Source organism: Microcaecilia unicolor, chromosome 2, assembly GCF_901765095.1.
Source record: "Microcaecilia unicolor chromosome 2, aMicUni1.1, whole genome shotgun sequence".
In the NCBI taxonomy this organism is placed as follows: Eukaryota; Metazoa; Chordata; class Amphibia; order Gymnophiona; family Siphonopidae; genus Microcaecilia; species Microcaecilia unicolor.
The window spans coordinates 64,319,816-64,343,219 of NC_044032.1; the positions used below are offsets into that span (position 1 = coordinate 64,319,816).

At 42.9% G+C, this 23,404-nt stretch overlaps 1 protein-coding gene across 1 annotated transcript in view; it reads right to left on the reverse strand.

Annotated features, from left to right (window-relative positions):
• Positions 1–23,404, reverse strand: part of CCBE1 (collagen and calcium binding EGF domains 1) — a gene marked incomplete at its 5' end in the record, with an annotated part of 537,011 nt that overhangs the window by 19,653 nt on the left and 493,954 nt on the right. The window contains one exon of the mRNA XM_030192998.1: positions 6,347–6,450. Coding sequence (XP_030048858.1) covers positions 6,347–6,450 — 104 coding nt within the window. The remainder of the gene's footprint in view (positions 1–6,346; positions 6,451–23,404) is intronic.

Consider the following 23,404-nt stretch of genomic DNA (forward strand, 5'->3'; position numbering starts at 1 on the left):
ATGGGCAGAAACTAGAAAAGCAGAAGGAAAAGTAAATCTAAATATAGAAAAGAAATGTAGTTTTAATACTGGAATGCTTTCAGCACAACGCCAAGCAACCCTAAGCATTTCAGTACGTATAATACTGAAGGTGAAAAGTCTTCTGCAATCATACGGTTCCTGAGATTTATCTCAGTAGAGAAAGTCACAGGATTGCATAGATGAATCATTTGGTACTTGGCCAGCGGACAAGAGAGGAAACTGTATATTGTGAGCAATTGCAGGTGGAGAAAGGGCTGGGTACTCTTTTTCTGCCAAACAGCTTTTAAGTTTCTGCGATACTTTATATGTATCACTATACACAGTATACATTAACAATACATATGATTTGTCTCTTAGCAGTTTATTCTGTACAATAATAAGCCCACATTGTGCAGCAGGATTCTAGCCATCTAACGTATCGAGTGGTGCTTTGCCATTCGACATTCATCAAACTGGGTGTTACTGAGCACTTTTGGAGTAATTCTACAGCTTGGTGTGCCAGAATCTGGCTTTACTTTAATAGGGTATTTATTTAGCATTAAGGCAGTGACCTGGATGGGTAATTTAACTGGGATCTTCACTTTTACAAGGAAATCAATTGCCAACCTGGTTTCCTAGAAAGAGCCGTTTATTGGGTTATCTTGAATTCTTGAATTGAAATCTCAGGCTGCCTCATGTTTGTGATAAAATATTAGATGTTAATATCAGTCATTAAAAGATTGCATTGCAGTTTGGCTTATTTCTGTCACGTCAAAGAGGTGTACACCACCTGCCTTTGTGCTGCTGTGTGCCAGGATTTGATTTTCATGTTAGAGCAAAAGTATTCACCATAGAACATTGTTACATAGAGGGGCATTTTCGAACGGGGACGCCCATCTCTGAGGACGTCCCCGCGAAGGGGCGGGGCATCCCCTATTATCGAAACAAGATGGGCGTCCATCTTTCGTTTTGATAATACGGCCGGGGACGCCCAAATCTCAACATTTAGGTCGACCTAAGAGATGGTTGACCTAAATGTTGAGATGGTCGACCTTAGAGATGGGTGACCTCGGTTTTCGCCGATAATGGAAACCGAGGACGCCCATCTCAAAAATGACCATATGCAAGCCATTTGATCGTGGGAGGAGCCAGCATTCGTAGTGCACCGGTCCCCCTCACATGCCAGGACACCAACCGGGCACCCTAGGGGGCACTGCAGTGGACCACAAATTGCTCCCAGGTGCATAGCTCCCTTACCTTGGGTGCTGAGCCCCCCAACCTCCCCCAAAACCCACTCCCCACAACTGTACACCACTACCATAGCCCTAAGGGGTGAAGGGGGCACCTACATGTGGGTACAGTTTGTTTTGGAGGGCTCACATTTACCACCACAAGTGGAACAGGGAGGGAGGGATGGGCCTGGGTCCGCATGCCTGAAGTGCACTGCACCCACAAAAAACTGCTCCATGGACCTGCATACTGCTGTCAGGGAGCTGGGTATGACATTTCAGGCTGGCATAGAGGCTGGCAAAAAAAATATATATTTTTTTTGGGTGGAGGGGGTTAGTGACCACTAGGTCATCCCTGATTCCCTCCGGTGGCCATCTGATCAGTTCGGGCACCTTTTCAAGGCTTGGTCATGAAAAAAACTGGACCAAGTAAAGTCGTCCAAATGCATGTCAGGGATGCCCTTCTTTTTTCCATTAACGGCCGAGGACGCCCATCTCTTAAGCATGCCCCCGTCCCGCCTTCGGTACACTGCCAACACACCCCCATGAGCTTTGGTCGTCCCTGCGACGGAAAGCATTTGAGGATGCCCAAATCGGCTTTCGATGATGCGATTTGGGCGACCCTGAGAGAAGGACGCCCATCTCCCGATTTGTGTCGGAAGATGGGCGTCCTTCTCTTTCGATTATGCCCCTGATAGCAACATAGTAAATGACGGCAGATAAAGACCTGAATGCTCCATCCAGTCTGACCAACAAGATAAACTCATTTTACATGGTATGTGATACTTTATATGTATACCTGAGTTTGATTTGTCCCTGCCTTTGTCAGGGCACAGACCGTAAAAGTCTTCCCAGCACTGTTCCTGTACTAAAAGTTCTGAAGCTAACATTAAAGCCCCTTAAAATTTAGACTCCAGCAGTGGCGTACCAATGGGGGGCGGTGGGGGTGGTCCGCCCCGGATGCACGCCGCTGGGGGGGTGCCAAGCGCCTGTTGGCTCTTCGTTTTCATGCTCCCTTTGCCCCGGAACAGGTTACTTCCTGTTCCGGGGCAGAGGGAGCATGAAAACGAAGAGCCGGCAGGCGCGCGGCACCCCCCCCCCCAGCGGCATGCACCCGGGGGGGGGGGTTCTTTCGCCGGGGGATGGGGGGTTCTTTTGCCGGGGGGGCGTTGCGCTGTTCTGGGGGGGCGCTGCACCCGGGGGGTGGGGCGCATCGGTGATCCGCCCCGGGTGTCAGCCCCCCTAGGAACGCCACTGCACTCCAGCCCATCTATATCTCTTCAGCCACAATCAGGACGCAGACTGTAGAAGTCCACCCAGTACCAGTTTTACTCCCCAATTACCGGCGTTGCCACCCAATCTCCACTAAGATTCCGTAGATCCATTCCTTCTAAACAGGATTCCTTTGTGTTTATCCCACGCATATTTGAATTCCACTCATTGACTTCCCTCTCTACCAAGCAAGCATCCTTCATTAAAGCAGAAACTTATCAATGTGTGCTAAGATGGATGTCTTTACTACCAACTCATGCTATTTTAGCACAGGTCTCATTTTAATGCAATGAGACCTAGGAATGGATAGTTAAAGTGATTTAACTACCCAAAAATGGTTCCTGATCAGTTAAATCGCCTGTTTGGGGCTAACCTCTAATTTTCAGCAGCATTTAACCGATGTCTAGGGAGGACAATGTTCAAAGGGATTCAGTTGATAAATGGGGGTTGGCCAGAGGGAAAAAATACCTTTGAAAGCTGCTCCCTTCAGAGGATAAAAGCACTCACACTATTTACAGCATGGTATGCTTTTACTTGCTAGACAAAGTAGGTGGAGATGAGTGGAGTGAAGCCAAGAGCAGCTAAGCATGCATTCATATTTCAGTCTGAAAAACTTGTGCACTACTTTTTGCGCCATATTTTTGCACCTGCTTCTCAGCAGGTGCAAAAGCTTTGCATCAAACTCGAAGCCCTACAGGGTGGATGGCCACATTTTCAAAGTAAATCCCCACTATACTTTTGAAAAGTGCCTACAAGTCCCATGGACATTCTCAAAATTGCCTAGTAGCTAATGCAGCAGACGTTTTGATCCTGGGGAACTGGGTTCGATTCCCACTGCAGTTCCTTGTGACTCTTGGTAAGTCACTTAACCCTCCATTGCCCCAGGTCCAAATAAGTACCTGCATATAATATGTAAACCGCTTTGAATGTAGTTGCATTCAAAGGGGTTTACATATTATATGTTTTTATCAAGTCCCATTCCCTTTCCCCTTCTTTCTTTCATTTTAAAGTCCTGTTCTATGTTCAGAAGCAAATTCAAAGACTGAAAGTTGGACAAATGGGTAGAAACCAGGCAAATACAAAGAAAAATAAAACTAAATATAGGAAAGAAGTGTACTTCTAATACTGGAAGGCTTTAAACAAAAAGCCAAGTAACCCTAAACTTTTCAGCCTGTATTACAATAGTATATTAGAATGCTCTAGATTTCCTTTCTCAATTTCAATGCCACAGACACATTCTAATCCAGGTTCAGACCATTTCATAGTACAAAAAACAGAAGAAACCAGTCTTCGCAAGGAAATCAACAAGAAACAACACAGTGAAGATGACCAACAAAAGCAAAAAACAAAAAATGTAAAAATAAAAATAAAAAAAATATATATATATAAAAACGCCAACATTTAATAAAATATGTATTTAAAAGATGAATCCATCAAAATCAAAAACTTACATAAAAAAGATGACACTTTGGATGTAAAAATGAAGAATCAACTTTATTAGCCAAACTGTAGCAGGGAGAAAGGGACTCGACACAGCTGTGTTTCGGCCGTACTGGCCTGCGTCAGGAGTCTTCTCTGCCGTCTGTTGATTATTAATTCTATCCAAATATAAAAAGAATATGTGTGTCTTACCAATAAACTGAAGCTATAGTGCTCAATTGTACTGGAAACAAAGTTGTTGAGTGGAGAAGATCAGAGCTGCTCCGCTCAACAACTTTGGATAGAATTAATAATCAACAGACGGCAGAGAAGACTCCTGACGCAGGCCAGTACGGCCACAGTTTGGCTAATAAATACATATTTTATCATTAATTTTAAATTTTGACGTATATATATATATATATATATATATATATATATATATACGTTAGCCTGACATGAGTGGGAAAGCGCGGGGTACAAATGTAACAAAAAAAAAAAAGGAGACTATGATAAAATGAGAAGAACGGTAAAAAAAACTTAGGGGGGCAAATGAGAGAGTAAAAACTGTACAACAGGCGTGGACGCGGTTCAAAAATACCATCCTGGAGGCCCAGGCCATACATATTCCGCGAATTAGAAAAGAAAGACGGACGTCCAAAAGACAGCCGGCCTGGTTGAAAAGTGAGGTGAAGGAAGCTATTAGGGCTAAAAGAAATGCCTTCAGAAAATGGAAGACGGAACCGTCTGAAAATAACAAGAAGCAGCATAAGGAGTGTCAAAGCAAATGCAAGGCGCAGATAAAGAAGGCCAAGAGGGATTACAAAAAAAAGATAGCATTAGAGGCAAAAAAACATAGTAAAAATGTTTTTCGGTATATTAAAAGCAGGAAGCCAGCAAAAGAATCGGTTAGGCCGCTGGATGACCGAGGGGTAAAAGGGGCGATCAAGGAAGACAAAGACGTAGCGGAGAGACTGAATAAATTCTTTGCTTCGGTCTTCACTGAGGAAGATTTGGGTGGGATATCGGTGTCGGAAAAAGGTATTTCAAGCGGACGAATCGGAGAAACTTACTGACTTCACGGTAAACCTGGAGGACGTAATGGAGCAGTTCAGCAAACTGAAGAGTAGCAAATCTCCTGGACCGGATGGTATTCATCCTAGAGTACTGATAGAACTGAAAAATGAGCTTGCGGAGCTACTGCTAGTGATATGCAACATCCTTAAAATCGAGCGTGGTACCGGAAGATTGGAGGGTGGCCAATGTAATGCCGATGTTTAAAAAAGGCTCCAGGGGAGATCCGGGAAATTATAGATCGGTGAGTCTGACGTCAGTGCCGGGGAAAATGGTAGAGGCTATTATTAAAAACAAAATTACAGAGCACATCCGAGGACATGGATTACTGAGACCAAGTCAGCACGGCTTTTGTGTGAGGAAATCTTGCCTGACCAATTTACTTCAATTCTTTGAAGGAGTAAACAAACATGTGGACAAAGGGGAACCGGTGGATATTGTGTATCTAGATTTTCAAAAGGTGTTTGACAAGGTACTTCATGAAAGGCTACAGAGGAAATTGGAGGGTCATGGGATAGGAGGAAATGTCCTATTGTGGATTTAAAACTGGTTGAAGGATAGGAAACAGAGAGTGGGGTTAAATGGGCAGTATTCACAATGGAGAAGGGTAGTTAGTGAGGTTCCTCAGGGGTCTGTGCTAGGACCGCTGCTTTTTAATATATTTATAAATGATTTAGAGATGGGAGTAACTAGCGAGGTAATTAAATTTGCTGATGACACAAAGTTATTCAAAGTTGTTAAATCGCGACAGGATTGTGAAAAATTACAAGAGGACCTTACGAGACTGGGAGACTGGGCAGCTAAATGGCAGATGACGTTTAATGTGAGCAAGTGCAAGGTGATGCATGTGGGAAAAAAGAACCCGAATTATAGCTACGTCATGCAAGGTTCATGTAGGTTGGCTCACAAATATTTTTCTGTGATATTCACAAAATTATTTTTTGTTGCCATTCCAAATAATGCATATAGCATTTTTAGAATGTGAGTGCACATCCCTTTCCAAAAATCTAAGGCAGCAGGAGGTACAGTGACTTGCCCTATCATTGGGGAAAGTGGAATCTGAGCCTGGTTTCCAACCATCGCTATAATGTCTGGGCTATTCCTTCCATTCCTACATAAACAACATCATGGTCCAGGATCGTAATTGTTATCATCACAAACTGAAAGTTTTTTTTGTTAAACAGTGCCAGTATGTCAATTTTTATGGTGCAGAGGAAGAATGAGAAATGTTTTCTCTGTTTGATGGTGTATACCAATGAATACACACATACACACAATTCCCTCCAAATCTCTCAAGAAAATATATTTTTAGCAACGTTGTGTTCCAAGAATCTGTTCTGCAGGATACATACCTTTTGTTTCAACTGTAGAACAGTTTGCTTTATTTGATGAAATTCCATACAAGTATCTGAACAGGATTCTGTTTTCATCACATCATTAGATTTCTCAAAGTGTTCTGCCAAAAAAATATAAACAATAAACAAAAGAAAGGAACAATCTAAATTATATCTGAAGCTATCATGATTGTGAATATGTTGTGCTGAGAGGGGGGATAGACTGAATCACAAAAGATCCAGCAACAAAACAATGTCTTATGAACAAAAAAGGAAAAACATTTCTGGGCAATATTTAAAAATATTTATCTTCATTTCTCAATACTTGATATTGTTGTTATTTTTGCAAACACCAATAAAGATGTGAATTTTTAAAAAAATGGTGGATCAAAGAACTTCCACCAAACAAATGTAGAAAATGCACTTTTATTGACAAAGTACCTTTTGTCCATGAAAGGGCATTTTCTACACTTGGAAGTTCTTTGGTCCACCCTACTGTGTTCTTTGTTTTTTTTCTCCTTTCCTTTTGGTTGGTAACTTAAAATAATATATCTGAGTAGCAAAACTTGCTACTCAGATAAATGCCGCTCAATAAGATCCAGATAAAGACCATCATGGCATTATGCAGATAGCTCGGGGGTAGTCCAGGGAAAGAGGCCAAAATTATCTGGATAGTGGTGATTTCCGGATAAGCTATCTAGATAGCGGCAGAATATCACCACTATCCGGAACATGGCAGCCACTCACTGCAATACCTGGCTTTTCAGCGGCAGCCACTCTCTATCTTCTGCCGATGAATAGCCGTGATCACAGCTGCTGATGTTTAAAAAAGCATCAACTAGTGCTGGGTTGGTATCAGGTCCATTGATAACTGAAAAATCTTCCATTAGTTTGGTTTCAGAATTTTACTTTGCATAGATTTTGTAAAATCTATAGGCCTCATATTCAGAAGAGTTTAACTGGACAGGAGAGGCTCCTACCTGGTTAAACCCCGCTGAGTGATCCAGAACCTAATATTCAGTGACACTTAATCGGTTAATGCCGCTGAACATTGCAGCTACCTGGCCATCTCTTAACCAGTTAGGTTAGGGGTGGGCCGGTGTCTACTTTCTGTCTTGCCTCTGAGACAGAAGTAACTTTCTGGAGGTCTCCTGGGAGGAGGTGGACCCTCGAGTAAATCTTTACTCCCTCAGGCAGAATTCCAGGAAAGAAAAACTCTGGCTACCTAAATAACTATTAGACATAGTAAATGTTTATTCAAATTGTCAAAGAAGCCAATCAGTAATTATTGAAATAGTAACAAATAAACTCCCAATTCAGTATAATATGTTGCAAATAAAAACAGAGTTTTCCCTGGGAGCTGTCAATATGTCCACCTGCTAGTGGACACACTGAGGCTCACCATCCTCAGTTTTGTTTCCTCTTAAATACTTTTTCTTCCTTTCTTCATTATCTTAATTATAATTACCCTTCCTACCTAATGAATATGCATCTTTCCAGAATATTCTGTTTCCTGTTATGATGAATCATGTTCCATCAAATTCTATCATTTATTCCTTCATTATATTGACAGTTAAGGCCTGTCATGCATATAAGCATAAGTTTTCATTAGATAATGGGTAGTTGCTCTGTTACTACCCCCACCCTCTTGCTAAGGCTATAATTTTGCTCACACCCACTTACTTCTCCTTTTGATTGTTTATCTGGATACAGCAGATGTCCTTAGTCATAGGAGTCCCTGTCTTAGTTGCTGACCAGCAACTTATCACAAGTTAGCATAGGCCAAATGACAAACCACAACCTTAGAAGAGTAGTTTTCAGAAAAAGCACATTTACAGCTGTCTTGCAACTCTTAAGTCTGCTCCCAGCTCAAGAAAAGCAAAATAGCTAAAATAAAAACTAGAAATATGTATGGTTTGCACCTTTTCATGGCCTCTAGATAGCTTGGATTTTCAGTCCGCTAACCGGTTAAGGAAATGTATAATATATGCGCTAAAATCTGAATATTGACTGGTCCCCAGGTAACTTTTAGGTTGCCACTGATTCCAGGATATTCAATGCCAGGAACCGCGCATGCCCTGACATTAAATATATATATATATACATTTAATTTTATTTAGAAATTTTCAAAATAATACAAGATAACTCTTGCACAAGAAATACAGTGAAGCACTTACGCTGGGGGCACAGAGAATGCAATAAACAGGGAGTTCTTTAAGGAAAAAAGAAAGAGATTAAACTCAACTGTAAGCAGGATTCTAAATCAAATTAACTGACCCTAAGAAGCAAATTTCTTAACCTTCAGAAAGGATCTAAGCTGTTGAGGGATGAAAAAAATGTACTGAACATTTTTATATTTCACCAAACATTTACAAGGAAACGTAACTGAAACAGCGTGCCAAGAGCAACAGTCTCCTGGCGCATTGTTAGAAACAATTTTTGCCTCTCTTGGGCAGCCCCAGAGAGGTCAGGAAAAATCCAAAATCTTTGACCCTCGAACAAGTTTGGAGCCTTCCGAAAGTATATGCGCATCAAGGAATTCAGGTCCTGTTCAAATACCAAGGTAACCAATAAAATGGTTCTTTCTACCACTGCAGGTGCAGCAAGCAGAACCCAGATGTATCCAAACTATCATATGAAACCATAGAAACATTCAAATCATCCCCAACTTCTTGTGCAGTTTCTTCCCCTTCTTTTTCGTAGGCAAAAAATTAATTTTGCCTACTGATCGTAAAGCTTCTGGAGAATATTCCAATACCACCACCAAAAATCTCTTAAATGTTTCTAATGGGGAAATTGCACTTAACTTAGGAAAATTTAACAAACAAATATTCAAATGTCTCACTTGATTTTCAAGATTCTCTAATCTTCTATATAGAAATTCCTTGTCTTTGTCTTTAATAATAGCAAGTTGAACCTCTTTCACTATTCCAGTTTCTGTCTTCATCGAAGCTACTTGTTCCTGGAACTCCTTCACACTACCTTGGTGTGATTGAGTTAATGTAGAAACAGATTGAATCAAAGTTGAAAGTTCCAGCAAACATTGAGAGATAAATGCTTCCAAACGGGTCAAAGCCACACCCAACAACTCTAGGGTAAAAGTCTTAGACGGTAAGACAGGGGGCTCTTTACCTGGAATATCTGCCTGAGTTGCCTCCAAAAACAGCTACATTGTTTCAGTTCTCTCATGTCCAAGAAGAACTACCGCAGTCTCTCCTGGACCACTCTCGCAAATTGAAGCAGGACATCCGGTGAGCACCACAGCAACTGTTAAAGACATCACTAGACTTCCAGGTTCTTCTTCCATTTCTACCGCTGTCCGAGTCTGCCGGAGCACCGGGGCTATTTGTCAGAAGGGGAGAGAGGTAGTTTTCCCCAAACGTAGAGACTCTCCCTGCGTCTCACACAAAGCTGGGACATTCCTCCCCTCTTGCGATATATCCCGCTTAGGGACAATGAAGGTATCGAGCTTCTGTTGTTGGAGCGGGGTAGACATGGCTTTGGGGGGATAGACCCACACTTTCCCTTTACTTTTAGACAGCATATTCACCAAGGAAAAGGACTCTCCAGAGAGCTCTTCCCCATATGTCCTCTCAGTCGGCCATCTTGCTCCACTACCCTAAAATCCGACTAGGAAGATGTGTGCATAAATTTAAATTGTTGCCAATTAGCGCAATAGCTGATTGTTAGTGGCCAATTATTGGCACTAAATTGCTCATTATGGGGCCCTTTTACTAAAGAGTTGGCGTGCAGCAAAAAGCTTGCTGTGCGCCAATCCGGAACTACCGCCAGGCTACCGCTGGCAGTAGATATTACCCCTATTTTGTAGCAACGGTTCTTACCTGGAGGTAATCGGGCTGTGCTGCGCACTGCCTTATTACCCTGGGTTAGCACAGGAGCCCTTACCTTCATCTCAATGGATGGCGGTAAGTGCTCCCCCCTGAAATGGCAGTGCGGCAAGTGGTTCACTTACCACATGGCCATTTCTTTTCCACCAAAAAAAGTGGCCTTTTACCCACTTCTGTAAAAAGGAGCCTCAGTATGCTGATGCTAGTACAGGCCCCCTTTTACTGCAGATTAGTAAAAGGACCCCTATATAATTAAATTGTGCACACAAATTTGGGTGTGCAATTATGAGCACCGTATATAGAATTTACTAGTTAATGCGAGTAGATCTTTTTCGGTTTTGATCATTCATATAATCTACTCAGTTCTCTGGTACTTTTGCGTGGCCATTAAAAATATTATCGTCTGAGCACTTATTGACACCTATTTTGTAGGTGGAAAGGGTTCACGTGCTACTCCTATGCTAACCAGTTAGTGTGCAGTAATATTTATTTATTTATTACATTTGTATCCCACATTTTCCTGCATAGCAGTAGGCTCAATGTGGCTTACAGGTTCCGGAGAGGAGAGTACCAACTCCGGGAATATATACAGAGTGGAAAATAGAGTGACAGTAGGTGCAAGGAAGCTGATTAGGTTCCGGAATTGATTAGCGAAGAAACGTTCACTCTCTACCCTCTGACGCACCCCCTCCGCAATAAAATAAGAACTTTTTAGCACAAGGTTTGTGTGTGCAGATCAAGAAATTACTGTAGGATGTCTGAGTGTGTCCCGTGGTATGCCATTTTAAGGTGTGGTAAGCACATGCTAACACAGCAGCTTAGTAAAAGAATCCCTTAGATTGCAAGCCCTCTGAGGACAAGGAAATCCCTACTGTACCCAATGCAACTTGCCTTGAGCTTAAAGGCTTGAGCTAAATCCAAATCTCTTCCCCTCTCTTAATTTAGACCAGTCATCACAGAGTTAGTCCTCAGCAGTGAGGTCTAGAACCAACTAATGTGGAGCTCATCTGGCCACAAGATGGTGCTATTGTGTGGTTCTGGGAGTCCCTCCCCCCCCCCCCCCCCCCCCCCCCCTTACTGGTTATTGAACAATGCCTATGCACAGCACTTGCCACAGAGTCATTGAACAGGCCTAAGAAAAAGATTTTAATCAAATCTGCTTTTGAACTATCCTTCAAGGAGATTTCAAGTTGATTGTACCAATAACAATGACAAATGCACACAAAGTTGGAATACTAAAGCTGTCAGATTTCCAAGGAACTGCAAAGCCAATTTTGGTGGTATGCAGCTTGTGAAGCTAGGGCACTTACATCCTGTTACAGTTTCATTTCTTTTTCTTCTTTTTCCTTTTTTTTTTTTTACCTGTCAATTTACAATTGCTCTTTGATCCTTCAGTGCAGTGCTGGGCTTATGGCACAATGAGTAACTTGATGAAACTTTTTCCACATGTAAAGCCTGCTTAACTACTACTACTTATCATTTCTAAAGTGCTACTAGACGTACGCAGCGCTGTACACTTGAACATGAAGAGACAGTCCCTGCTCGACAGAGCTTACAATCTAATTAGGACAGACAGACAGAGCAAGCAAGAGATAAGGGAATATTAAAGTGAGGATGATAAAATAAGGGTTCTGAACAAAGTGAATAAGGGTTAGGAGTTAAAAGCAGCATCAAAAAGGTGGGCTTTTAGCTTAGATTTGAAGACGGCCAGAGATGGAGCTTGACGTACCGGCTCAGGAAGTCTATTCCAAGGCATATGGTGCAGCAAGATAAAAGGAACGGAGTCTGGCTTTAGCAGTGGAGGAGAAGGGTGCAGATAAGAGAGATTTATCCAATGAACGGAGTTCCCGGGGAGGAATGTAGGGAGAGATGAGAGTGGAGAGGTACTGAGGAGCTGCAGAATGAATGCACTTATAGGTCAATAAGAGGAGTTTGAACTGTATGCGGAAACGGATAGGAAGCCAGTGAGTTGAGGAGAGGGCTAATATGAGCATAACGACACTGGCGGAATATTAGTCGTGCAGCATAATTTTGAACAGATTGAAGAGGAGAGAGAGATGGCTAAGTGGGAGACCTGTAAGAAGCAAGTTGCAATAGTCTAAGCGAGAGGTGATGAGGGTGTGGATGAGGGTTCTGGTAGTGTGCTCAGAAAGGAAAAGGCGAATTTTGCTGATATTATAGAGAAAGAAACAACAGATTTTAGCAGTCTGCTGAATATGTGCAGAGAAGGAGAGGGAGGAGTCGAAGATGACCCCAAGGTTACGAGCTGATGAGACAGGAAGGATGAGAGTGTTATCCACAGAAATAGAGACACTCTTGCACCTCTCATGCCCCGTCCCATAAGACGTACCAAACCCCAGCCCTGGCTAACCCCTAAAATCTGCTACCTACTTTCCTGTACCCGCTCCGCCGAACGCCTCTGGCTGAAATCTCGTGCCCTTGCTGACTTCTCTCACTTCAAATTCATGTTGACCTCCTTCCAATCTGCTCTCTTATTTATTTATTTATTTATTTATTGCATTTGTATCCCACATTTTCCCACCTTTTTGCAGGCTCAATGTGGCTTACAATGTATCGTTGTTGGTATACAATAGATTGGGAGATAACAGTTATTGTTACATAAACAGTAGCGTAATCGAAATTTAAACAAGTAGATATAAGTATAAAGCTGTGCTGATTATAGGTAAGGTGTAGATGCCATAAAGAATCTCATAATCAAAAATTTTTTTTTTTTTAAATCTTTTTATTAATTAACAGTTTTTCAGTACAAGCATTAACACATGCTAACATTAGACTCCATTCTTTATGCAGTACAAAACCCACAGATCTCCCCCCTCCCACCCCCCTCAAGATAACACAGCCAAGAAAATACACATTGTTTTGCCCTAGAAGTCACCAAATACAAACATCAGCCTGTAAGCCCCCGCCACTCTACATAAGTAGACCAGGTTTTAAGAAATCTCATCATTCCTCCTCTTCGCAGGGCAGTTAATTTATCCATCATACAACAGTAGTCCACCTTGGTAAGTATTTGGTCCACAGTGGGTAGTATTTGTTGTTTCCAATATTTTGCAATTAAAGTCCTGGCTGCTGTAACAATATAGCGTAAAAGTGCAGAGCAGGAGCCTTTACTCTCTCTTGCAACTATGTTCAACAGACACAAGCCAAAATCAAACTTTATCACAAGCCCCATCCCGCTCTGCAATCTGGACTGTAAGTCCTGCCAGAACTGCTGTATCATTGGACATTCCCACCAGATATGCCAAAATGTACCTTCTGCCCCGCACTTACGCCAGCAAGTTGCCGATCCATTTTTTAAAATGCGGACAAGTCGGCTAGGGGTCATATACCATTGATACAACATTTTATACCCATTTTCCAGTAAAGGAGTAGCTACTGAAAATGCCAATAAACGTTTAAATATTCTTTTCCAAACCAGTGGTTCATATGTGGTACCCAGTAAAGTCTCCCATTTCTTAATGTATTTGTCCAGTGGTTGGGTCTTATGTAACAGAGCTCTATAAATGCGAGATATCCCCCCTTTACCTTCCCCTGATCTCATGGCTAACTCAAGCTCTGTGTCTGCAAGGGATAAGTCCTCTCTCGCTTTTCTCTGTATAAAGTCTCTAATCTGCATATAAAAGAAGTGGTCTTTGTCCCCTAATCCAAATTCCTCCTGGAGTGTGTGAAACGAATGGCACTTCCCATCTTCCCATATTTGGCCCAGTAAGCGCAGCGAAGCTGCTGACCACTGTCCATATACCCCATCTGCCCGACCTGGAGTAAAGTCGGTTGCATAGATGATAGGGGTCATCACATGGTATTTACGTCCAGGGAACCAAGCCGCTCTACATCTAACCCACTCCCCCAGGATCACCCCCATCGGACCTTGTATTCCAGAGATAAGGCTTCGCAGGAGCGGCAAGGGGAGCCATGCCACAGCCCATATTGGCACCCCTTTTAAGCCCCATTGCGCATCATAGGTCCATAACTTAGTCGGGCCTCTCTGTACCGTGGACAGCATCTGAAATAGGGCAGCTTTATAATATAGGCTAAAATTAGGCACTCCCATACCCCCATCTTTCCGCAGTTGAAAGAGGACACTACGAGCCACTCGGGGTGGTCTTTTACGCCAGATAAAGGCAAACATTTTCTTATGAAGAGTGTGAAAAAATGTATATGGTATATGAACTGTCACCGCCATAAAAAGATACAGAAGTTTGGGGAGTAGTGTCATCTTAACCGCTGCTATTCTACCCATCCATGACATATGCAGCCCTCCCCATCTGTCCAATTCTTGCAAAAGTTCGCGTAATTTGGGTAGAAAGTTTTCCCGAAATAGGTCCCCAGTGTCTGGCGTCAAATTAACCCCCAGATATCTAATATACTTAGGGGACCAGAGAAAATGGAAGGAGGCTTGTAACTGCTCCTGTAGCTCATTCGAGCATTGTATAGGCATGATCTCAGACTTTTGCATATTAATTTTGAGACCAGCCACCTGGCCATATCCCTGAAGTATCTGCATCACGGCTTGCAACAATTTCTCAGGCTGTGACAGTGTCAACAATATATCATCTGCATAAAGCAGTAGCTTGGTTTCATGCCTCCCTATTCTAATACCTTGTACTGTAGCGTCTGCCCGGATCAAAATTGCTAGCGGCTCCATGGCTAGTGCGAACAGTAATGGGGAGAGGGCACAACCCTGTCTTGTACCTCTAAACAGTTCAAAAGGCTCCGTTGTCGTGTCATTAATCCGCAGCTGACTCATCGGCTGTTGGTAGAGCGCTGTGACCCAGCTTAAATATTGACCACCAATTCCAACCTTCCGTAACAATTCAAACAGAAAGGGCCACAGCACCCTATCAAACGCCTTTTCGGCGTCCAATGACACAAACACTGCCGGATGTCCCACTTGTTTGATTCTATCCAATAGGTGCTGCGCCCGCCTAGTGTTATCAAAGGTCTGCCTATTTGCTATGAACCCGGCCTGGTCTTCGTGAACCAGGTATGGGAGCACTTTCTGCAGCCGGGCAGCCAAGATGGTGGTCAAAATTTTATAATCAGTCCCCAGCAGGGAAATTGGCCGATACGAGCCACAACTCTGCGGGTCTTTATGCGGTTTTAGTAATAAGACCACCTCTGCCAGACGCCAAGATCTTGGAAGCCCGGTGTCAGCCAGTATAGCATTAAATACTCTAAGTAAGATTGGTGCTAATAACGAGCTAAAATATTTGTAGAATCGGTTATTATACCCATCTGCTCCTGGGGCTTTTCCACTAGGCAGACCCTTGATTGCTGATGTCACCTCCTCTAGCTCTATAGGGGCAGATAGCATCTCATAATCATTCCCCCTCAGACTCGGTATATCTATGTTACTCAAATAGGTCTGAAGGGCTTCCTCCGCCACCCCCCATCAGGTCTATAGAGCCTCTGATAGTACTCCGCAAAAATTCTCTTAACATCTGCCGGTTGATCCCAAATCCGCCCATCCTCCGTTCTCACTCTACTAATGACATTCCTTTGCCTTAGCTGTCGTAATTTATATGCTAATATTTTACTGGCTTTGTTATTGAATTCATAAAATTCCTGTTGTGTCCTCTGCATCTGCTCTTTAATAATCTTGAGGTCTAAGTCCAGCAATTGCACCCTAGCTCTATGCAGTTCCACTTGCTGGCTTGGGGAGGCCTGATTCTGTTTGGCTAATGGTTCTAACTGTTGTATTGTTTGACTCAGAGCTGTTTCTTTTTCCCTGTGATCTTTCTGTAAAAAAAGGCGTGCATTGAGATCAAAGACCCCCTGATCACTACCTTCAGGCTTTCCCATAGAGTCCCTGGTGCTATGCCTGGGACATCATTGAATTGCAGAAACTCCCTGATCTCTCCTGCGAGTTTCTGAACATTTTTTGGATCGTCTAACACTCTATCAGGGAACTGCCACTTCATCTGTCTATCTTTTACTGGAAATCCCCGGAGAGTTATAGAAAGGGGGGCGTGATCCGACCATGCTCTTGTATGTATTTCTGAAGATTCCACCTGCATAGCCACGCCCGCACTTCCCATCCACATATCTATTCTCGAATAGGAGTCATGAGGAGCAGAGAAGCACGTATAGTCCCTCTTTCCCCTATGTAACACCCTCCAAATATCCACCAGGCCCCACTGATTTAAGAACTGAAGCAAAGTATCCCGGTCTGATTGCGCATACAGTAATTCGCGGTCCCTCTTGAGTTATCTAAAGAAGGGTCCATCGTCAAATTAAGCAAAAGCTCCCCTTGCACACAACGCGACAGTTGAGCACCAAGTGTATCATAAAATGCTCCCTGAGCGTGATTCGGGGCGTAGATGTTAACTAATGTATAAGTATGACCCCCAAGATTCCCCACCACAATCACAAACCTGCCCCCCACATCTTTCTTGACCGTTTGTATTTCCCATTGTTGCCCTTGTTTAAATAGTATCCCCACACCCGCTGTCTTTGCTGGCTGCCTATTAGATGCCAAGTATTGATGTGGGTATCTAGAGTGCTGCAGCAAATGTTCATGTCGGGGTAACAGGTGTGTCTCCTGTATAAAGAGAACCTCAGCCTTCACCCTCAGCGCCTCTCGAAAAAGCCTCCTATGTTTTAGAGGAGAATTAAGACCTCGTACATTGAGAGATAAGCATATCAACCCAGTCATGGTGGATCCTTATCAGCAACTCTATCATCCTTCCTCATGGTCCGTTTCAACTTATCAGAACAATGTGTAGTGCTATCAGTTTCCTGAGAAATCCCCGGATCCCACCCCCCTCCCTCCTCCCTTCCCCTATCCTTATTTAACCGATGGGAAAACTGAATCCCACCTCCAAAATTATGAGAACGGTGACTACCCACACGCCAGTAGATGTCCCAACTATCCCATATACTTGTATATAACCGCATTATTATTGCCCTTACTTTCCCCAAACACAGCAACCCGTGAGCACACAAATCACATCAACCAAACATTAAGCCTCAATGTTCATAGCACAACAGTCAAGTTATATTAGAACGTGATGATGGCAACTGCTTATCAGATTGTTGTCTAGTGAGGTGCCCCTTGCCTCTCGCCACTCGCGTCCAGCGTTGTCTTATCGGGCGTGCGGCCCCCTCCACTCTGGACTGCTCCTCCGGGACCCTCCGGGGTGCCTCCACCTCTGGCCATCTTTCACGAGCTTCCTCCGCAGTAGCAACCCAATGCCATGTTCCATCTTGATTATATGCCAAAGCAAAAGGGTGCTGCCATCTGTAGGGTATTCCTTTATCTCGCAGATATCTGGTAAAGTTCCACAACTCCGCTCGTCTTTTTAACGTGGAAGGGGCAAGATCTTGATAGATTTCAATCGGGAAGGATTCCCAATGCACCACTTCCAATTTCTGTGCCTTACGGAGAATTGCTTCCTTTGTTTTGTACTCCGAGAAACAGGCGATAATGTCCCGAGGCACATTAGCTTTCATGCGCGCCAGCACTCTGTGCGCTCTGTCGATTTTGATCATGGTAGGGGTCACTTCTTGCCCATCTTCAGATAGCAACATACTCGCAATTTGCTGTGTGACCTGCTCACAATTCGCATAATCAGCTTGCTCCGGGATGCCTCTAATACGGAGATTAGATCTCCTCCCCCGATTTTCTAGATCTTCCACCTTTTCATTCAGAGACTTACACATGGCCTGTTGCGCCTCCAGCGTAAGCTCGACGGAGCTCAGGGCTTCCTGCTGGCTCTCCATTTGCTCATCTAGCTCCTCCACGCGATGTCCCATCTCGGAGACCTCGCCGCGGAGATCTGCTGCTAGGGTCGCGAAATCTTCGCGAACCCCTTTAATGTCCGCTCGGATCACCTCCAGCAGTGCCCAGAAATCTTTTGCAGAGAGTTCCCCCTCCACCGCAATATCCTCTGGGGAGCTGTCGCGTCGGGCCCTATCAGCTTTCCCGCGCTCTTCTGCGGGCGCCATCTTGTCCGCCATCTGAAGCGGCCGGTAGGAAAAATCTTTTAAAGATTTGCGGGGTCCAGACGCCTCTTTGCCTGCCATCCTCGTGCTCCGCTGCTCCTCTAGTACTCACTATATAAGTCCGTGTGCTTCAAGCTCGCCACCATCGGCTATATATTATCGATCTTCGCTACTGGCGTGTGGAGCTGTTCTCTCACACCGCCATTGCTCAGCGTGACGTCACCGCTCCCATAATCAAAATTTAAACAGCAGATGTAAGCAAAAACAGTATTTGTCATAGGTAAGTTGGCGATATATTACATTTATAATCAATGAGTTTATTGGTATGCCTTGTTGAAGAGATGGGTCTTCAGGGATTTGCGAAAGTTAGCTAGTTCATAAGTAGTTTTTAAGTTGCGCGGCAGAGCGTTCCATAACTGTGTACTCAGGTAAGAAAAGTTTGACGCATGCGTTAGTTTGTATTTTAGGCCTTTGCAACTGGGGAAGTGAAGATTAAGGAAAGTGCGGGATGACCTTTTGGCGTTCCTGGGTGGCAAGTCTACCAGATCTGACATGTAGGCTGGGGCATTTCTGTGAATGATTTTATGAACTATGGAGAATATTTTGAACGCGATGCATTCTTTAAGTGGAAGCCAATGTAGTTTTTCCCTTAGTGGTTTAGCACTTTCATATTTTGTTTTTCCGAATATGAGTCTCGCTGTGGTGTTCTAAGCGGTTTGGAGTTTCTTGATGATTTGTTCTTTACAGCCAGCGTAGAGTGCGTTGCAATAGTCTAGGTGACTAAGCACTATTGACTGTACCAGGTTACGAAAGATGTTCCTTGGGAAGAAAGGTCTTATTCTTTTTAGTTTCCACATTGAATGAAACATCTTCTTAGTTGTGTTTTTCGCATGATTTTCAAGTGTGAGATGTCGATCGATGGTAACTCTAAGAATTTTCAGTGTGTCTGAGACAGGAAGGGATAATATTGTGTGTTTATAGTGGTGAAAGTGCTCGTACTATGTTGCAAGGTAAGTATAAGGCATTGCGTTTTTTCTGCATTGAGTTTCAACTGGAAAGCATCCGCCCATGAATGCATGATATGGAAACCTGATGTCGTTAGTAATTTCCATTAAGTCATGTTTAAACGGAATGTAGATCTAAAAAGGGTGCTCCCATGGCCATAGCGTGGGCAGAGCTATGATATGATGTGGATATACACATAGAGTACACACACATATTTACACCAATTTTGAGGCAGGTGTAAGTTTGTTCCAGGGGAGTCACTGCTATGGGGCCACGGGGGCCAGAGCCCCTGTAGATTTGGCCCTGGACCCCCTACCGTCGACCCCCCCCACCCGCTCGCCTGCCCGCTCGCCGTCGCCTACCTGGGCTGGCGGGGACCCCATCCCCCGCCAGTCGAAGTCTTCTTCCTTCCTTTCAGGTTTCTGAGTCTGATGCCCCTGGGTTGTTCATGAGCATTAATGCACTATCCCCCGGATTCTATATAATGTGATTTAAGTTGTGCATGCAAATCCGGTCGTGTTATGTGTTATTGCCTCCAACGCAATCTTTTTTTCGAAGTCCCTCTTAGCCTTCCTTATCAGCACTTTGCATTTGACTTGACATTCCTTAAGCTGTTTCTTATTATTTTCAGTCGGTTCCTTCTTCTATTTTCTGAAGGATTTTCTTTTAGCTCTAATAGCTTCCTTCACCTCACTTTTTAACCATGTCGGCTGTTGTTTGGTCTTCCTTCCTTCTTTTTTAATACACAGAATATATTTGAAATCAAGGAATTTTACCTCCCTAGCATGCCCTGGTGTTGCATTTACCTAGTCAATATTGGGGTAATTGAACTCATCCATTATTATTGTGTTCCCCAATTTGTTAGCCTCCCTAATTTCTGACAACATTTTTACATCTGTCTGTTCATCCTGGCCAGGTGGATGGTAATACACTCCTATCACTATCCTTTTCCCCTTTACTCATGAAATTTCAATCCATAGGGATTCCAAGATGCGTTTTGCTTCCTGCAGAATTTTCAATCTTTTGATTCAAGGTACTCCTTAACATACAATGCTACTCCTCCACCAATTTCGATCCACCCTATCACTACAATATAATTTGTACCCTGGTATGACAGTATCCCACTAGGTATCCTCCTTTCACCAGGTCTCAGAGATGCCTATTATATCTAATTCTTCATTTAGTGCAATATGTTTTAACTCTCCCAACTTATTTCTTAGGATTCTGGCATTCACATATAGACATTTCATACTGCTTGTTGTTCCTATTTACATCTTGCTCAGTAGTTGACAGTGTTCATTTGCAATCTTTTGCATGATTTTTATTTAAGGACACGTGATCTACTATGGTCTCTTTTGCAACCTTATTATTGGGATACCCTGCCTTCCTCCATTCAACTGCTAATCAAGACAGTTAATTTTGTATCTTGTACAAATCCTTCTGTGGGTTTTTCCATTATTCCTCCTAAAGAGATATTTAATACTGAATTGTGGAAAATGATGGCTAGATTGGATTCTATTGTGTCATCTTGCCTTTCTCAATTATGTAATTTTTCAGCTGAAGCAGCAACTAAATTAACAACACATGAGGAAATGATTAGAACTAATGTTAGAGATATTTCTATTCAGAACGATCAAACCACATTACAAGAAGGAACAAATTAAGGGCCCTGTTTACTAAGCCACTTTATAGGCGTACTATCATTTTTAGAGTGCGCTAACACTAGAGACACCCAGTGGCGTAGCCACAGGTGGGCTTGGGTGGGCCAGGGCCCACCCATTTATGGCTCAGGCCCACCCAACAGTAGCACATGTTTAGTGGTAACTGGTGGGAATCCCAAGCTGAAGATTTTCCCCTGATGGTAATGAAAACGCTACTCTCCATGACATCGGCACCTGCTCATGCTCAGTTTTCCCACCAGCTGAGATAAAAAAAAGTTTTGGTGGTGGGGGGGTGGTAGAACACTTGGTGCCCACCCAATTCTTGCCTAGGCCCACCCAAAATCTGTTGTCTGGCTACGCCCCTGGAGACACCCATACGAAAATATGGGTGTCTCTAGTATTAGAGTGTGCTAAAAATGCTAGCGCACCTTAGTAAACAGGGCCCTTAGCATTAGTGAAGGATAGTATTTTTTTGAAATCCAAAATAGATCTTTTTTGAAAAAAAATGAATAAATGTAATTTATGTTTTATTAAATTTTCCTTGAACAGATTGATATCTGCGAATGAAATGTTGAAATCTTGAGGTTTTGCACCTCTTAGTGGGATATCTGCCAGCAATATCTAGGGCTTATTGTATTGTCACTTTAGTTAAAAACATTCAGCGTCAGACTGCTGAGTTTGATAAGTTAAGTTCTTCTAGAGATCTAACAGCTTTATTAGAGACTTCAGGGCAGGAAACTAATAATACAGCTGCTTTAGTTATAACATTTATGTGCTCTGCTGCTAGAGATAAAATCTATATTTTAAACACCAGCATAAATTGTTTCATGGTCATTAAATAAATGCACTTCCAGATTTCACTCCTGGTACTTTAGAATTGAGAAGTGATTTTCTTTCTACTTGCTCTAGGGTAGTAGCTCTTAAATTGGGTTTCTTTTAAAGCATATTATTAAAAAGCAGACTAAGACATATATTTTCTTTTATCTATTTCAATGGAAAGATTTTTTTAGAAGGAAGAGAAAGGAATTTGCAGAACTGATTTATGTACTAGTACACTGGGAGTAATGTATACAGTTCCAGTTTATAGATGTTATTGGACAATATGATGTCTAGCAGGCAACGTTTATTAGGAAGTTTCTTAATTTAGGGGCCCTTTTACTACACTGTGTTTTAATCTGGTCTTAATATGGCTTAATGCAGGATTTTAGTGTGCTCTAAGCCCAGATTTAGGGGCCCTTTAACTAAGGGGTTGGCGCAAAGCAAAGAGCTTGCCATATGCCAATCCAGAACTACTGCCAGCCCAACGAAGGTGCCGCTGGTAGTTCTGCCTCCAGCCATGCCATTTCCAGTGCTAGTGGTAATTAGAGAAAAATATTACCGCAGGGGGTTGCCCAGCACTAAACGGGTAGTGCCACATGCTGCCCAGTTACCGCTGGGTTAGTGCAGGAGCCATTACCGCCACTTCAATGGTGATAAGTGCTCCCTCCGAAATGGTCGCGCAGCAATTGCAAACTTATCGCACGACCATTTCAGTTTTTCAATTTTCACCCACTGTGGTAAAAGGGGTCCTGGTGCAACAAAAACAGCTGCTGCTGCTAGTACAGAGCCCCTCGTGGACAGGATACTGGGCTCGATGGACCCATGGTCTTTTCCCAGTGTGGCATTACTTATGTACTTTTACCACAGCTTAGTAAAGGGCACCATAATGTGGCACTTTTTTTAGGGCATTTCCCATTTTTTGAATGTTAGGTCTTGCACTAATGTTCGCATTGGCATGCAGTACCTGTATAAGGTTAATTTGTGAGCCCTTACCGCCTCCTAATTAGGAGGCGGTAAGTGCTGCCTCGTTAACTCCATGGTAGCCAGTAAGTATGCACTAATTAAAATTACAATAAAATTTATATTCCGCTACAAACCATTCCTGGATCAGTGCAGATTACAAAAGTACTAGGCCATCACTAGGAAACTTACAACATAAAATGACAATAACACTTTATCAACATTGTTAAAATCATCAGATGTTTAAAATTACAACTATTTAACATAGATATTTCTGAAAATAATAACTTTCAGTAATTTATGGAATGTCAGGCAATATGAGATCAATTTCAGTTCTGACCGGATCAAATTCCAACAATGAGCTGCCCAATAAACGAACCCCATTGAGTGAATAAATTAAAATTTCACTTTCTTAAGTATAGGATATGGTAACATACAGTGGTCTTTCCACCACAAAGCAAGATCAGTAGACCTAACTGCCCAAAGATTGACATATAATCCAGGAAATGTCCATATAATAGTTTTCGAAACAAGGTACAAAGCTTAAAATTTACGAGATTCTACTGGAAGCCAATGAAGACTTCTCAACAAAGGGGTTGCCCGATCCAATCTGCACTTACCACATATTAACTTTGATGCAATGCTCTGCAAAACCTGCAGATGCCTCAAAGATGTCTCCGAGTAACCCATATACAGTGAGTTACAGTAATCAAGCTGGTTAACACTTCCACACCTATTCTCCAACCCTGGCATGCCTCCTCCAAAAAGTATTCTTTTACTAAAGCGCGCTAAATGATTCTAAATGATAAGAATGGGCA